The sequence below is a fragment of the Schistocerca cancellata genome, chromosome 6, assembly GCF_023864275.1.
Source record: "Schistocerca cancellata isolate TAMUIC-IGC-003103 chromosome 6, iqSchCanc2.1, whole genome shotgun sequence".
NCBI lineage: Eukaryota > Metazoa > Arthropoda > Insecta > Orthoptera > Acrididae > Schistocerca > Schistocerca cancellata.
The window spans coordinates 723,678,639-723,696,787 of record NC_064631.1 but is presented as its reverse complement, the minus strand read 5'-3'; the positions used below and the strand labels follow the sequence as shown (position 1 = coordinate 723,696,787).

Here is an 18,149-nt window from a genome sequence, read left to right as displayed (position 1 = left end):
TGCATAGGATGATCGATATCTACCATTTTTGAGTCCAAGGCACCGTAGTACGAGTGCTCCTGAATTGAATACGGCGTTCGAAGAGTCTACAGGACATCATGCATCGCAGCAAACTGTTAAGAGATGAGAATCTGCATTCCAGACGACCGTGGTGAGAACCACATCGTACAGCACAACATTATGGTCGCCGCTACAGGTGGAAAAGAAATCATGCAGAATGGACGCCTCGAGATCGGCGTCGGGTGTTGTTTACGGGCGAAACTGTTGTACCCTCATAATAACAGACAATGTGTTTGGAAACAACCCAATAGTATCAAACGCCTCGAACACTGCGTCCCATGTGCAACAAGGTGGTGGTGAAGTGATGTTCTGGGGTGACAGTACACGCCGCTATCGTAAAACTCTCGTGGTTGTTGAGGCAGTCTCACTGCACTGCGTTACAGGGAAGAGATTCTGCAACCAACTGCGTGACAGTATCCTCAACATTTTTCTGACACTTTCATCTTCATGGATGATAAATCGTGTGCTCGTCGTTCTGTTTTCACGTACACGTTCCTCCAGCACACGAGTATTACCAGAATGGAGTGGTCTGCCTGTTCCCCGAACATGCATCCAGTCGAACACGCGTAGGACCGGTTTTAGGATGTCGGCAACGGCCAAGTGCTCTGCGCACCTTACTCAGAATCGCCGTTGTAGGGTGTGACAGTTTGAGCAGTGCTGGCTTGATGACGTTATCTACGGAACGCCCCGTCGGATTCAAGCCGGCATCCAAGCAAGGGGTCGCTCCACCTCATACTGACGTTGCTCAGCAGTACTGTGAAAAACTCCCATTGGAAACAGACGATTCTGTCGTTACACGAATGTTTGTTTCCTTAATTTGGTGATCCGGACACAATGCAAATGAATTTTTACGGATACCTAGAGCCAATTTCTGTTTTCTGTGGCATGAATTAAGACGAGAAGGGGTGATGAAAAACTTTTGTTGATGTGTAAATGTGGAAAAGACAGAGCATGTTAAACGTTTCTGGTTGCATGCTATATTTTCCATATAAAGCTGTTCGATAAATCGAATTTATGTACATTCTTATAATATGTATATTAATTTGTTTGTGAAAGTTACATTCATAGTTAGTAAAAATAAAGATAGATTAAAAATAACCTCAAGCTGTAAAATTCATGTGATCAAACCAATGGCTGCGTTTTGACAACCCCATCTATAATAAATTTTCAACAAATTGATTCCTCCGAATATGTTTCAGGCAAGATATCTGGGAATATCTAGTCACTTGAGCATGCTTGCGTGACATCATCCTACTAGTGCCAAAGAAAGTCATACAGTATGTACATTATAATTTCTCTCAAGGCCAGAGCAAGCGTGGCCGAGTGGTTGAGTGCAGGGAATGACATTCTTGCGGAAGTACATTCACGCATTACACGCACGCGAAAAGTGAGACAGAAAGAGCAAGAACGTTCATTTAAAGAGTTCCAAAGAAGAAAGGCCAATCTGTCAAGGAACTTACCTTTGACGAGATGAGCGTCAAAGTAGGCGAAGACTCCTGAAACATAATAAAGAATTAATTGGTACCACAAATAATACATGCTCGCAATACCATTGATATATATAGGCAGAAATAAATAACAGGAATTACAAAAGAAGGAAATGTGGGCTTTATGGTTCCAAACCCTAGAGTATATTAGCATCTTGCTTCGATGTGAGGAGTGCAGGAGAGGTTTAATATCACCCCCTCCAGGTATCTATCAACATATTGACGGCTGGAAAAACTTACGGCTGTAAGTAATTTTTAGCTTAAAAGCTTTAAGCGAGATGAAGTGTATCGTGAAGCAGATGCCATCAGTACGATTCACACCTGTCAATCTGACGATCCGGGTGGCTGTAAGTATAGCTACCTCGATCGTTAGATGGGCAGCAGCGTAAGTCGAGAATTAGAAGCAGATAAAAAGCACCAAATATCCCCTCGTTTGCTATGAATGCCTGAACCCTACGCTCGTGTCAAGAAATCTACCCTGAACAAGTACCTGTAACATGAGCACACCTTGCGAACTTTTTCTCCAGAATTAAACTCGATTGGTCACGACTGGAATTCTCTCTAGGCAGAATGAGTTTTGCCAACCGATCACTGCTAAATATCATAGAGCTCTTGTCTACGAACTGGGGTCATAATGTACGAGTTGATAAACAGTATGGGGAACAGTTGAGCATTGATTACTGCCTTGCGAAGACATTACATCCTGCAGTGATGTTCTGAATGACACCGATGGATAAACAGCACACTATATGTGCGCCACATACGGTTTCTGCAGTGCCTATAGTTTCTGCACCAGTTAAATTACGAAACAAGTACATACGTTAGTGAAAATTATACCAATAAAGGTATAATCGTATAAAACTAAACTAAACTCAGAAAATCATGAGAAACGTTTACTCGTGTAACAGACCTCATTCGATTATTTCTATTTACAGTAACACATCTCGTTGTTCGCGAAAAATGTAAGGCAAAAATCAGACCGTCATCCATTATTTCTTAACACTCTTGCTTCAACGCTAGCAATGAAATGGTGGCATGTCGTCCTCGATTTCTCTCCCTCATACGTAATGTGGCTCCTGAAAATTGTTTTCGGTGTAGTTTCCTATGTTGTTGTTGTTGTGGTCTTCAGTCCTGAGACTGGTTTGATGCAGCTCTCCATGCTACTCTATCCTGTGCAGGCTTCTTCATCTCCCAGTACCTACTGCATCCTACGTCCTTCTGAATCTGCTTAGTGTATTCATCTCTTGGTCTCCCTCTACGATTTTTACCCTCCACGCTGCCTTCCAGTGCTAAATTTGTGATCCATCGATGCCTCAGAACATATCCTACCAACCGATCCTACAGCTCTTCTAATTTATTTAACAATGAAATGGAGTACAGCTTTTTTATGCCGTATTGTAAGAACAAGAACTGTCGTAGAAATTTGCGTCACATGTCCCAAAGCGAGTTATTCATACAAAATAAAAATGAAGCCATGTAAATACATAAAACTGCAACAAGTCACTTTTTAAATAGTTATTTATTATTTCATTAACCGATTTTCGAACCTTTTCAGGTTCATCTTCACATGGTTTTTGGTTTTCTGGAAGTTACATCGCCGTCTCTAGCATAATGCTGGTTGCTGGCTCTGTGACAAGAAGATGGAACAAGCTCTAATATATTGTCATGGCTATTGTTTCTCTGTCGATATGAATCCTACATTTAGCTTTTTATTTACTGCGACAGTATGGGCGGCTGTTTTCATTAGTGTACATCTGCCCGCTTCCATTTTAATGGCCAGTTGGTACATAAATTCACACACTTTTACACAATCTGTATTTATTTACATTGTGACAGAGAAACTTTGCCAGCATCCAGAATATGCCATACAACTGTTGCTTGTAACAAAGATCTTGACAAAAAGATATGGCGTGGACCTATTTTGCTCAGAGATGACTGGTTGCAGGGTTCTAAAATATCCGTAATGGTTGAGCTTAAAAATAAACCCTTTGCAAGTAGTATAACTGCGACAATTTAAGTGTGGGTAATAGATGATATAACTCACGTATGATAAATCTACTGAATATTACTGAAAGAAGCCATCACAACCAATTCACCAGCACACCATGGTTTACTTATTTACTGTCTCACATTTACACGCTCCACGGATGATACCCGTGTGGCATCATAGCTAAAGTTAGCCTCGTAAAAAGCAATATGTGTAATATTTACGTTCACAGATACCACAAACGTTCAACCAAACCAGAGGTTTTAGTACCTATTACTGCACAGTACACTAGCACCATCTTTTACGTTTGAGACCAAACAAATCACTTGAATGAGAGACTGTTTTGTGCTATGATTTGATTTGCTTGCAGCCCTATTTTCGTCCACAACGTGTGCGAAGGAGTCACATTCTCATATTCGCAGGGATCAATAGTTTACATGAGCATTTCCTGTGCTGTATGTAGCCAGATATCTGCCTTATACTACATTTCGCTTTAGTTATTATATGTCACTTGTTATCTGGCACTGAAAAAGTACGTTAAAAAGAATAACAAAGCTACTTGCGTAAGTTACAGCAAAAGCAAACTGCTGGCCGTTTACGAAGGCTGTTCAGAAAGTAAGGTCAATTCGATCGCGAAATGAAAATCACAGCGAATATCAAAATTTTTTTATGAGCAGCAGTTAGCCACACCTTCCATCTACCTCTCTAAACAGTCGCCCCTCCCACTTAGGCATTTGGCGTGGCATTGTACAAGCTTTCCAATACCCTCGTCACAGAAAGCAGCAGCATGTGCTTTTCGCCAATTCTCTACGCTGGTCTACCTTTTGTTGTTTGTGCCAAAATGTTGTCTTCGTAGTCAGTGGTTCATGTGAGCAGAGATGAACAACGGAGGGAGCCAATTAAGGGCCGTCTTGTAGGTGATCAAACACTTCCCATCGAAAACGCTGCAGAATGCGACTGAAAATTGTCTTGAAGAAAGAAAGGCATGACATTTACGTTATGTGGGCTGCATAGCTTCAGGCGAAATCTGTCACCAGATCCACTTATTTGGCGGCAAACACTGTTGTTTTAGGTATTTCTACGTGATCACTTTGAGCTCTAAACTGAAAAGAGTGACGTGAAGCGATCGACAGGTACACTCAACACACTGCCCGACACATCTGTGCAAAGATCCATCGGATTTTCACGGTAGTTTCCATTTCGCCCCGAATCGGACTTTACTTTTCGAATAAGCTTCGTATTTTCTGACGAGCCAGAACATTATAACCATCTGATTAACAGCGCGTTGTTCCAACTCTGGAATGCAACACAGCAACGAATGTGTTTGGTATGGGTTCGACAAGTAGTTAGTGACTCCCGAACGTATACGACGTTTACGCACAGGTCACGCGGTTCCAGTAAATTACGGCGCGGTAAGTTGTGGGTTCGACCCCCGACATTGTCCCAACTATCTCAGATCGGGTTCATTTTAGAGGAATCTCGTCTTACTGTTTACTCATGTTTGAAAAGTTTGCTAGTTTCGTCTCTCCATTTCTTTACTACTCAGATGTAACGTCTTGTAACTGCTAACACCGTATCTTTCCAAACTATTTATTAACTCTCCTACGACGTCTTCTACAAACCGCTGCAGCGCTTTTACTGCCACATCTGTTTTCTCCGTCATGGTACTTACAGCTGTTTCTGCCTGTCCTCTGTCCCTGCAAAACATCACTCACTCACACACACGCTCGCCAAAGTTACACAACACAGTGTGTCAGTGTGCCTTAGCTAAGCCGCCTCGCCACGGAAGCCATAAATTAAAACATTGTCCGCGTCGCCGAATCCTGTCACGGGTCCCGGTCTTAGATAAACATACCGCGCTATATGCTAGTTACGAAACTGAGCTGGCCCCGCGCCAAATGGCGTTATTAGGCAAAACGTGTTGGTTTTCAGGAAATAGAGACTTCGTTTCCTAACCAACCTACGATTTTTTTTTGTGTGTTTTGCGAAGACGGTACTTAAGATGTGGATGTATTTTCCTACTGCTGCGAAGTGAAAACTAGGAAGACTGGATATTTAACGTCCAGTCGACGATGATATTATTACAGAGGGGAGCACAAGCTCGTAGAGAAGACAGGAGAGGGGAATCGACGATGTCTTTCTCAAGACAGCTATCGCAGCATCTGCTTTAATTGATCTACGAAAACCAGGTGAAATCTACATCTGAATACCCGTACGGGGATTACAACCGTATCGATTCTGAATGCCACTTCTCTTAACGCTAACTGGGCAAATTCTCAGTCTGTATAATTAAGTACAAGAGCACGTAACAGATAAAATTACCCGTTAGTACTACGCGATCGCTTGTGCAGAACAAGCTCAGCAATTCCAGAAAATAACGGAGGACACTCAATAAAGAAGCTTTGTGTTAAAATGTGATCACAGTTTAATGGGTGTAGCGACTTGCTCAGTCGTACCACGATGTGGTAACAAATAAAGAATATACCTAAAGAAAGGCGGCATTTCATTTACAGCTTTGAAAAAGCAGATAGAAAGAAAATGTAATTGCATAAATTCATGACTAAACAGGTAAATTTAGGTTTCCGCATCATAATCAATTAGTGTGCCGACCGTTTGTGAAACGTGGAACTAGCAACCTAACCAACTAGCAACGCCACATGAAGAGTCTGCAGCTTGTGTCTCTTCTTTTGCATTTTACCCTGACCACGTTGCTGAACGCCACCAACAATACTAGACGTCAGAGCACACAGTACTATTAGATTCCGTTTTGTCAGCGTCTACGCGTCTAAGGCACAAAAGAAGATGCTGTGAAACTAAATAAATTTACTAAAACACCAAAAACGATAGTCATGGAACCTATTGAAACATATACAGGGTGAACCACAAATTCACCGACAAACTTTCAAAGATTGTTCTGGGATACTTTCTGGGTATTTTGGTATAAGGGACCCACTTCCTCCACCGGTTCGTGGTAGGCTAATATCACGATTTATTGGGTTTGTTACTCCAATGAGCCGACGGCCTAGCCGCAGTGGTAACACATGTTCCCGTCAGATGATCGAAGTTAAGCGCTGTCGGCCATTGCTAACACTTGGATGGGTGACCGACACGGTCTGCCGACCCCTGTTCGCAAGCGGGGTGCTCTCAGCCCTCGTGAGCTTGACTGAGATGTAGCGGCTCCGGTCACGAAAGCTGACAAGAGCCAGGACGGCGGTGAGCTGGTCACTTTCCCCTCCACACACGCACCCAATGACGCCTACCGGTCGAGGATGGGAGGGCGGTCTGTCGGTGCTGTTGGGCCGTCCGCAGCCTGTTCTGACGGAGAGTTCCGCAATCACCTTTGTTTCTGGGAAAATACCATCACATCAATGATCGTTGTTCTGCCGCGCTTCCATTGCATTCGGTGAATCCATGCACGAGGCCTACTCTTCATTAGTAAATCTATCCCTAATGCTTTGTATCACTGTCATCGTACAACCAACATTGCCTGAAAAGCCAACCTGAGACATAACCGAGCAGTGCTGAACGCAAGCTTGAGGGCGTACACTGAAGTGCCCATTAGTGTCATCAGCAGCAATTACCGAGAGGGGACGGAACAAGTTTGTTTCCAAAGAAGACAGAAAGTACATACTGTGGACAGTTTCACTGCTCAGCACTCTTACAACACAGATACGAAGTTAACTGGGGCAAGAAACCAAAGGAAATGTAATAGCTCTGTAACAAACCACTGGAGACTGTTGTCCCTCATACCAGAAGACCCAGATGGCATCCCTTGACACCCTGTGAAAGTTTGTCAGTGGAGTTCTGGATCACCCAACATAAAATTAAAGCGACAGACGAGAACTTTGCAAGGTTGCGTTTATTTTTCCACGAAATAGTACAAACAGGTGATAGTACAGTAGAAACAGTGTAAAGAATATAGAACGTAAACAACTGCAACATGCGTAACAGTAGAAAAAAAATGATCTTCGTTTTTTCCCAACTTAACTGATTTGCGCCTACAATCCCATAACTGGTTCATGTGCTCAGTATGGAGTTGTGGCCACCTCTGGCAGCAATACAGGCCTGACAGCAACGGTTCACGCTGTGAATGATGTCATCAATCTCGTTTTGAGGCAATAGCATCCATTGTTGCCGCAGAGTTGCTCGCAATTCCTGGAGAGTGGTTGTTAGATGCTGACGTGTGCAGTCCCCCTCCACCCCCACCCTGGTGCATCACAGTCAAGCTCTACGGGACTAAAATCGGGAGAGTGGGGAGGTACAGTGTCTTCCGTTTACAAGAAAACATCGACCACCCATGCGCTATATGGTCGAGCCTTATCGCCCATCAATACGAAATCTGGGCCACAGCAGGTCACGACAACCGCACAGGAGGTCCCAAGATCTCGTTACGATACGTGACAGCAGTTAAACCTTATCTATTCACCAGTACAATTTCATGAAGAGGTGTTCGAATGGTCAACATAATCCCTGGCCTCACCGCTAGAAATACCCCATTTCGACAATGTTTGGCTCCCGAAATCACGTCGCACGTTCCCTCCAGATGCGACTGCGTCGAGAATGACGCTCCTGACCAAATCGGGACGCATTCGTGAAAAGAACGTTGGCCCAGTGTTCGACCGTCCAGGCGGTATGTTGACAACTCCACTCTGGACGTTCCCTGCTCTGAAGACGCGTTAGAGGTATACATACAGCAGATCTCCGACAATAAAGGCCATTCTGCCGAAACCTTCTCTATACCGCTTACTTGGATACAACACGTCCAGTGGATGCTGAGAGGTTAAATGCCAGTTACCGTGCAGTACCAAGGCTGCACCGTAGTACCCTTACAAACAAATAACGGTCCTCTCTTTCTGATGCCACGCACGGTCGGCCCTGCTCTGGTCTTTGGGATACAGTTTCGTTCTCTACAAACTGTCGCCACATCCGAGAAGCAACAGAACGATTCACATTAAGCGATCGGGCCACATCAGTTTGCGACTGGTTCAAATGGCTCTGAGCACTATGGGACTTAACTTCTGAGGTCATCAGTCGCCTAGAACTTAGAACTACTTAAACCTAACTAACATAAGGACAGCACACACATCTATGCCCGAGGCAGGATTCGAACCTGCTACCGTAGCGGTCGCTCGGTTCCAGACTGAAGCGCCTAGAACCGCTGCGCCACAGCGAATGGGTCTCTCATCACTGCAATTCTTTCATAAACTATTCTCCGAACAAAACCGCACGGTCACTCCGGCCGGCAGTTTGCGACTGTCCAGCTTCCATTCTTTCCATTGCCCTCCACCGCAAAGAATCTGGTAGACGTCTTCTCTGTGCCGTACTGAACCATCTGTGGGTGTATACACAGCGACTGTGGATGTGGCAATGACTGGCAAACACTACCCTGTTGGACAGGTGCCCTGACGTCATTGTTGGCGTGGTTTTCTGTTGACTGGAGTGCCATCTTTCGTACAGAACATCATCGTATGGATACATGATTATATCGTGAATTAGACAAAAGCCTTTAATTTTGGACAACAGAGTAAAATACGTCGATGGTGAGCATTGCAATCACAAATGTACCATACCGCCTCTTACATAAAATTAGGTGATATTAGACAATGGATGGTTATGTGTACAGGCCGTAAAGAGTAAAAGAGTAGATATTTGTATTAGTGATTGAGGACGATGTACTGAACAACTTTACGTAAGTATTTACTTCATTTTCAGACTGATAATTATAATTATTAGGAATATTATGCTTTTAAGTTGGTTAGTACCTCCAAGTACATGTGGCAAGAGCAAGCAATTGCTGCTTATTTTCCCCTGGGCAGTAGGTTAGTTTTTTAAGTGCGAAAGTATTGGCGCAAAACGGTTAGCTTATATGACAGGCATATATCACTTAGTAGTACAGCATTTGCCTAAAGTAGTGAGGGAAACGGCCTAAAAACCAGACTCAGGATAATCGGTGTAATGGAACAACTGTCGGAGAGCAAGTTGTATATACAGGATGGTCCATTTATATTGACCGGTCCAAATATCTCACGAAATAAGCGTCAAACTAAAAAACTACAAAGAACGAAACTTGTGTAGCTTGAAGGGGGAAACCAGATGGCGCTATAGTTGGCCCGCTAGATGGCGCTGCCATAGGTCAAACGGATATCAAATGCGTTTTTTTTTTAATAGGAACCCCCATTTTTAATACATATTCGTGTAGTACGTAAAGAAATATGAATGTTTTAGTTGGACCACTTTTTTCGCTTTGTGATAGATGGCGCTGTAATAGTCACAAGAATATGGCTGACGATTTTAGAAGAACAGTTATTAACACATTGGTTTTTTTAAATTAAAATACAGAACGTAGGTACATTTAAACATTTTATTTCGGTTGTTGCAATGTGATACATGTACCTTTGTGAACTTATCATTTCTGAGAACGCATGCTGTTACAGTGTGATTACCTGTAAATATCACATTAATGCAATAAATGCTCAAAATGATGTCAGTCAACCTCAATGCATTTGCCTATACGTGTAACGTCATTCCTCTCAACAGCGTGTAGTTCGCCTTCCGTAATGTTCGCACATGCATTGACAATGCGCTGACGCATGTTGTCAGGCGTTGTCGGTGGATCACGATAGCAAATATCCTTCGACTTTCCCCACAGAAAGAAATCCGGGGACGTCATATCTGGCGAATGTGCGGGCCACAGTATGGTACTTCGACGACCAATTCACCTCTCATGAAATATGCTATTCAATACCGCTTCAACCGCACGCGAGCTATGTGCCGGACATCCATCATGTTGGATGTACATCGCCATTCTGCCATGGAGTGAAACATCTTGTAGTAACATCGGTAGAACATTACGTATGAAATCAGCTTACACTGCACCATTTAGATTGCCATCGATGAAATGGGGGCCAATTATCCTTCCTTCCATAATGCCGCACCATACATTAACCCGCCAAGGCCGCTGATGTTCCTCTTGTTGCAGCCATCGTGGATTTTCCGTTGCCCAATAGTACATGCCGGTTTATGTTACCGCTGTTGGTGAATGACGCTTCGTCGCTAAACAGAACGCGTGCAAAAAATCTGTAATCGTCCGGTAATTTATCTTGTGCCCGGTGGCAGAACTGTACACGACGTTCAAAGTCGTCGCCATGCAATTCCTGGTGCATAGAAATATGGCACGGGTGCAACCGATGTCGATGTAGCATTCTCAACACTGACGTTTTTGAGATTCCGAATTCTCGCGCAGTTTGTCTGCTACTGATGTGCGGATTAGCCGCGAAAGCAGCTAAAACACCTAGTTGGGCATCATCATTTGTTGCAGTTCGTAGTTGACGTTTCGCATGTGGCTGTACACTTCCTGTTTCCTTAAATAATGTAACTATCCGGCGAACGGTCCGGACACTTGGATGATGTCGTCCAGGATACCGAGCAGCATAGATAGCACACGCCCGTTGGGCATTTTGATTACAATAGCCATACATCAACAAGATATCGACCTTTTCCGGAATTGGTGAACGGTCTATTTTAACACGGGTAATGTATCACGAAACAAATACCGTCTGCACTGGCGGAATGTTACGTGATACCATGTACGAGGGCTATCCACAAAGTACATTACGTTTTGGAATTAAAAATAAATAAAGTATTGGAAATTTTTTTTATTATATACAGATGAAAGCCACACTTAAATACTAATTTTCTACATAGTTACCATTTAAATTAAAGCACTTATCGTAGCAATGGACGAGCTTGGAAATTCCTTCGTCGTAAAATTCGGCCGCCTGCGCCTTCAACCACATGGTTACCTCTTCTTCTGGGACAGAAAAGGTGTGGTTTTTGTGGATTTCCTGGACAGAGGTACTACAATAAACTCTCAAAGGTATTGTCAAACTCTGTACAACCTCAGAAGAGCAATACAAAACAAGCGCAGTGGAAAGTTGGGCTCAAAGATCTTGCCGATTCACGACAACGCCCGGGCCCACACGGCAAATGCCACTCGTGAAGTTCTCGAAACTTTTAAGTGGGAGTTGTTTCCTCATCCGCCGTACAGTCCCGACCTGGCACCGAGCGACTTCCACTTATTCCCAGCAATGAAGAAGTGGTTGGCTTTGCAGCGTTTTGATGACGACGCACAGCTTCAAGAAGAGGTAACCACGTGGTTGAAGGCGCAGGCGGCCGAATTTTACGACGAAGGAATTTCCAAGTTCGTCCATCGCTACGATAAGTGCCTTAATTTAAATGGCAACTATGTAGAAAAGTAATATTTAAGTGTGGCTTTCATCTGTATATAATAAAAAAAATTTCCAATACTTTATTTGTTTTTAATTCCAAAACGTAATGCACTTTGTGGATAGCCCTCGTACTTATACGTTTGTGACTATTACAGCGCCATCTATCACAAAACAAAAGAAGTGGTCCAACTGAAACATTCATATTTCTTTACGTTCTACACGAATATGTAATAAAAAATGGGGTTTCCTATTTAAAAAACGCAGCTGATATCCGTTTGACCTATGGCAGCGTCATCTAGCGGGCCAACCATAGCGCTATCTGGTTTCCCCCTTCACGCTAGACAAGTTTCGTTCTTTGTAGTTTTTTCGTTTGACGCTTATTTCGTGAGATATTAGGCCCGCTCACGATCAGTGGACCGCCCTGTATATACACTGAACGGCAGCTGTGAACTTCACGGAACAAAAAGTGAAATCTCGTTGTAACGGCAAACGTGTCAACACTGCGAGAACCCCGAGCGCAAATCGGCCGCTGACCGCGCCAGTGCCTGCAGAACTTTAGTAACTGCCAGGCGTTTTGTCTCCAGATACGAACTTGGCGCGCGCTCGGCCGAGGACTGCGGGAGCCGGACGGAGGAGACGGGGACCTCGTGAGAGCGGCTTGCGCGCACGTGTACTGCTTTCTAATTGTGTATTCAAATAAGAAGCAAAGCGAGTGGCTGGCCTTGAACCGCCGGGACGATTTGAAACATTTCGTTTGGAATCTGAGTTTGTTTATCGAATTCGTCGCCGGCTCGAAGCACTTCTTCAGCCGGCGGCGGCCGTGGGCGTCCCTGCGGCGATCTCTGCTGCCAGCGCCGCCGCTGCTGCTGCGGCCTATTAAATAACGGGCCCGGCGACCGGCGACCGGCGACCGGCGGGATAAAGGAAGCGGCTCTGCGTCCCCCGCAATAAACAAGGCGCGCGGCGCGCGTAAATCAGGGGCCGGATTCCGGGGCCGCGGTCCTCGTGTCAATCGCAGCCGCCCCGCCGGTGCCGCACCGAACGGCTCCGCTGCTCCGGACACACCGGCACCAGCACAGCCTCTGATCTGGGAAGTCCAGCCGCCAGTGGACACTGAACCACAGGCGGAGCGGCTTCGGCCTGCCGGTAAAGGCTTCCCAGGCAGGACTCTACCTACATCCTATTTTACACGAACCACTCTTTTTAATTATCTGGAATGTTCGATACTGGCGATGTACGCTCACGTGATAAAAGTGGCGGCTTACCTCCCAATATCATGCTGGACTTCCTTTTGCTCCGCGGAGTGCAGCAACTTGGCGTGACATGTACACAACAAAAATGGTTCAAATGGCTCTGAGCACTATGAGACTCAACATCTATGGTCATCAGTCCCCTAGAACTTAGAGCTACTTAAACCTAACTAACCTAAGGACAGCACACAACACCCAGCCATCACGAGGCAGAGAAAATCCCTGACCCCGCCGGGAATCGAACCTGGGAACCCGGGCGTGGGAAGCGAGAACGCTACCGCACGACCACGAGATGCGGGCTTGTACACAACAAATCGTTGGAAGCCCCCTGTAGAGATGTTGAACCGCGCTGCTTGTATAGCCGTCCATAATTGCGAAAGTGTTGCCGGTACAGGAGTTTCCGCACCAACTGATTTCTCGATTATGTACCATAAATGTTTGCGAACTGGGTGGCCGGATTATTAGCTCGAATCGTCCAGAATGTCCTTCAGACCAATCGCAAAAATTTGTGGCCTGGTGACATGGCGCACAGTTATCCATTAAAATTCCATCGTTGTTTGAGAACCTGAAGTCCATGAATGTCTGTAAATGGTCTCACAGTAGCTGAACGTAACCAGTCAGTGATCAGTTCAGTTGGAACAGAGGATCCACTCAATTCCATTTAAACACAGCCCACACCACCATGGAACTACCACCAGCTTGCACAGTGCCTTGTAGACGATCTGGGTCCATTGCTTTGTGGGGTCTGCGCCACATTCGAACCCTACCCTCAGCTCTTACCAACTGAAATTGGGAGTCATGTCACCAGGTCTAGTCGTATAGTCGTCTTGGGTCCAAACGATACGGTCACGAGCCGAGCCCACGAGATTGAGCTACGAGCGACGTTCTGCTGTTAGCAAAGGCACTCGCGTCGTTCGTGTGCTGCCATACCCCACTATCGCCAAATTTCGCCGCCATGTCCTAACGGATACGTCCGTCGTACATCCCACACTGATTTCTGCTGTTATTTCACGCAGTGCTGCTTCTCTTTTAGCACTGACAACTCTATCTAACGGCCACTGCTCTCAGTCATTAAGTGAAGGCCGCCGGCCACTGCGTTGTCCGTGGTGAGAGGTATTGCCTGAAATTTGTTATTATCGCCACACTCTTGACACTGTCGATCTCAGAACATGGAATTCCCGAACGATTGTCGATATCAAATGTGCCATGTGTCTAGCTCCAACTACTATTTCGCGATCAGAGTTTCTCGTCGTACTGCCATAATGTCGTCGGGCAGATTTCACTCGAGTCACCTGAGTACAAATTGTCAACGCACTGTCCCTTTACACCTTGTGCACGCGTACTACAACCATATCTTCCCATGACTTTTGTCATCTCAGCGTATACGCAGCGACTGAATTAACAAACTCTGTCAATACTTAAACTATTTTGGTCGTTTGTTTTGCCATCTTAGTTTCACATTTCTCTTAGTGTACGACTAGTTTCGATCAAAGTCAGCAACTGATACTGTAAAATAAACAGCCCTCTTTCTTTAAAAAAACTGGTACGTGTTATCAAATTTTCTTATGTGAAAATGAAGACTGGATCACTGGAAAGATTCCCGTGAGGAGAGCCGCCTGACAGAGGGAGTCAGTCTCACCTGGTTTATTCACCGTGGCTCTGCAGGATGTGTTCAAGTGTCTACCCTGGGGACAGAAATGTATCAACATGGGCAACATCTTAACCACCATCAATACGCAGATGACACCATCTTCTTTAGCAGCGATACAAACTGTCAATAATGATGCGATGATTTAAATACGCTTCCCAAGCTGTTGGTCTAAGAATCAACCTCCAGAAGACTAAAGTCATGAAACTTGTCATTATTATGGTCTCCATCGAAAACATTGCTCTACAAGTTGTAAATGAATACATTTAAGTGGGACACAAAATCAAAGCTCGAAAAGATAACCACACAGCAGAGATCGCCCGGCAAATTGGATTCGTCTGGTGGCATTCTGGAAGCTTGGTTACATTCTCTGCACACCGACTGTTCCTAAAATTTTAAAGAGGAAAATTTAGTACACATACGTCTTGCCAGTAACAGCATACAGCCTCGGAACAATGATACTACAAGCAGCGCAAAACGTCTCCGGGTCTCCTTGGGCAATATACAGAGCAATGCTTGGAGTGAGTCTGAGAGACAAGATCGAGAACGAAGGGATAAGAACAACTAGAGTCCATGACGCTGCCGATACTAGATTGGTAAGGGGACCGCGCCTCGACATCACCAATGTAGTCCACATTTTAGTATCTGCAGGGCTCGCGCAGAAATGAAAGCGAAGACAGATGCATGCTCCAGGTGGCAACGCGTTTAGAAGAGATAGCGTTTTCGGCTTAGGTGAGGTGTGACATAAGCCATGTATCTTACCGATGTTTGCAAGCAGTCTTTGGTGCAGGGGACAAAGTACAGGACGATAATTAGAGGATCGAGGCGTCGAGACCTTTTGGGAAAACTTTTCTTTTATTTTCATATTATATATTACTTACATAGCAAATAAAGCAATATATTGCTCAGTATATTGTGTTCCTCAATGTTTTCATAAACGGCGTGAAAAGGGAAGGCAAAGGAAAATTTGGGATTGCAAAAAAATATCCAGGAAGACATTGGAAGGCTACACGAGAACTACGTGTATAAAATTAAACACTTTTATTACTTTTCAATTGGTAATTTACACGTGCTGTGGTGAGGTGATATTCATCGTAAAATAGGGGCAGCAGTATTTTCTCGGCATCTTACACATGCTATAAACGCCGCTTATTTACAAATACGTGGTTGTTTTAAGCTTGCTACAGAAATACAAACTTGGTTTACATTCATAAAAGGTTCTCTTCATCGCATTGTTTGGGGTAACGCAAATACTGGTGTGGATTGCTAATGATGTGCAGTGAAATTGATTTTGATGCAATCTCCTCTGTTTTGAGGAGATAAGAGTAGTTTTGAAACGTTTTGATCAAATTATGAGATTCAGTACCTCCTCATTAGTTATGTGATCTACCTATCTAATCTTCAGAATTCTTCTGTAGCACCACATTTCGAAAGCTTCTGTTCTCTTCTTGTCCAAACTACTTATCGTCCATGTTTCACTTCAAATGGTTCAAATGGCTCTGAGCACTATAGGACTTAACTTCCATGGTCATCAGCCCCCTAGAACTTAGAACTACTTAAACCTAACTAACCTAAGGACAGCACACAACACCCAGCCATCACGAGGCAGAGAAAATCCCTGACCCCGCCGGGAATCGAACCCGGGAACCCGGGCGTACGCTTCCGTACATGGCTACACTCCATACAAATACTCGTAATTTCAGAAACGACTTCCTGACACTTAAATCTATACTAGATGTTAACACATTTCTTTTCTTCAGAAACTCCTTCCTTGCCATTGACAGTGTACATTTCATATCCTCTCAGCAAAAAATGGTTCAAATGGCTCTAAGCACTATGGGACTTAGAACTACTTAAACCTAAGGACATCACACACACACACACACACACACACACACACACATCGATGCCCGAGGCAGGATTCGAACCTGCGACCGTAGCAGCAGCGTGGTTCCGCACTGAAGCGCCTAGAACAGCTCGGCGACAGCGGCCCGCTTATCCTCTCTACTTCGACCATCATCAGTTATTTTGCTCCCCAAATAGCAAAACTCGTCTACTACTGTGTGTCATTTCCTAAATCAATCCTCTCAGCATCACCCGATTTAATTCGACTACATTCCATTACCTTATCTTATCAGAATTGTCCGGACACCACTATGTAATGCAGGATCGACCACTGTACGTCACGAGAGGAGAACCCGTCAACTTTAAAGGAGGCGGGCAGTACTGTGTCGCCAGTAGAGAAACAGTTATAGCACAATGGATCTGTCAGGAGAGCTCAGTGATTCCGAACGTGGACTAGTCATTAGATTTCACCGGAGTAACATACTCATCAGCGATATTTCAACCCTTCTGGAGTTGCCCAGGTCGAGTGCTGGTGACGTCATTGTGAGGTGGAAATGCGAAGGAACGACCACAGCTAAACGAAGGTCAGAAAGAGCCTCATGTGTTGACGGACAAGGGCCCGTCGAACAATGCTGAGTGTGGTTGTAAAAGATCACACGAAATCAACGGAATGATTCGCTCTTAAATTCGACAGTGCAAACAACTGTCCAGCTAGTTGAGTGATTGTGTGAAGGAAGTTAAAAGGACGGGGTATAATGATCGAGTAGTTCCTCATACCCCACACATTCCTGTAGTCACTGCTAAGCGACATTTGACGTGGTGCAAAGACCGACGGCACTGGACCGTGGATGTCTGGAAACAAGGAATTTGGCCTGAGGAATCACCCTGTGGCATTCCCATTGTGAGGTTTGGGTTTGACGGATGCCTGGGGAACGTTACTTGTCGCCATGTCTTGTGGTATTACGTTGCGGGTTTGTTTTTCGGGATACGGTCCTCTTGTTGCGCTTAAGAAAACGCTAATTGCGGAAGGATAGGAACATATTTTCAGCATTGTGTACAGAGTACAGTAGAGGAACAGTTTGGAGGTGATGGTTGTATGGACCCTGTCATGAATCAGCGTCTCTGAGGCAATGGTCTGTGGACAATGACGTTCCTGAAGTGGTCTGCCCTGCCCAGTATTCAGATTTGTACACAGTGGAACACTTTGGGGTGAGTTAGAACATCGACTTCACTCCACACCCCAGCATCCAACATCACTGTTTCTCGACCAATAAATGATGTTTGTAATGCTTGGGCGATAAGTTTCTTCCTCTTGAATTGAGTTCTGAAACAGTGCACTGTGCCCACTTGGACTGGGAACGAAAACTACCAGAGGCTATATCAGTTCTTTTGAGAAACTGAATTATTTAATGGTTTTTCCGGCACATTCACACGTAATTCAACAAAAAACTAGTGCTTTCGGCAGTCACAAAGAAGGAAGCAAAAATTCACTCCCGAGCACTCTTAGAAAATCACAGTTTCAGGTAAAATAAATCCTTTATAAAAAAAATGCCAAGAATCATTGATTTTTCCAACACAACCAAAATATCTTTCTCTTCAAAACAGGAATATCATTATCAATTCTTTTCCAAGGAGTTCGAAAAC

The 18,149-nt window shown here is 44.5% G+C and overlaps 1 protein-coding gene across 1 annotated transcript in view; it reads right to left on the bottom strand.

Moving 5' to 3' along the window:
• Positions 1 to 1,475: 1,475 nt before the first annotated feature.
• Positions 1,476 to 18,149, bottom strand: part of LOC126088490 (uncharacterized) — an 841,325-nt gene continuing 824,651 nt past the window's right edge. The window contains exon 4 of the mRNA XM_049906631.1: positions 1,476 to 1,556. Coding sequence (XP_049762588.1) covers positions 1,476 to 1,556 — 81 coding nt within the window. The remainder of the gene's footprint in view (positions 1,557 to 18,149) is intronic.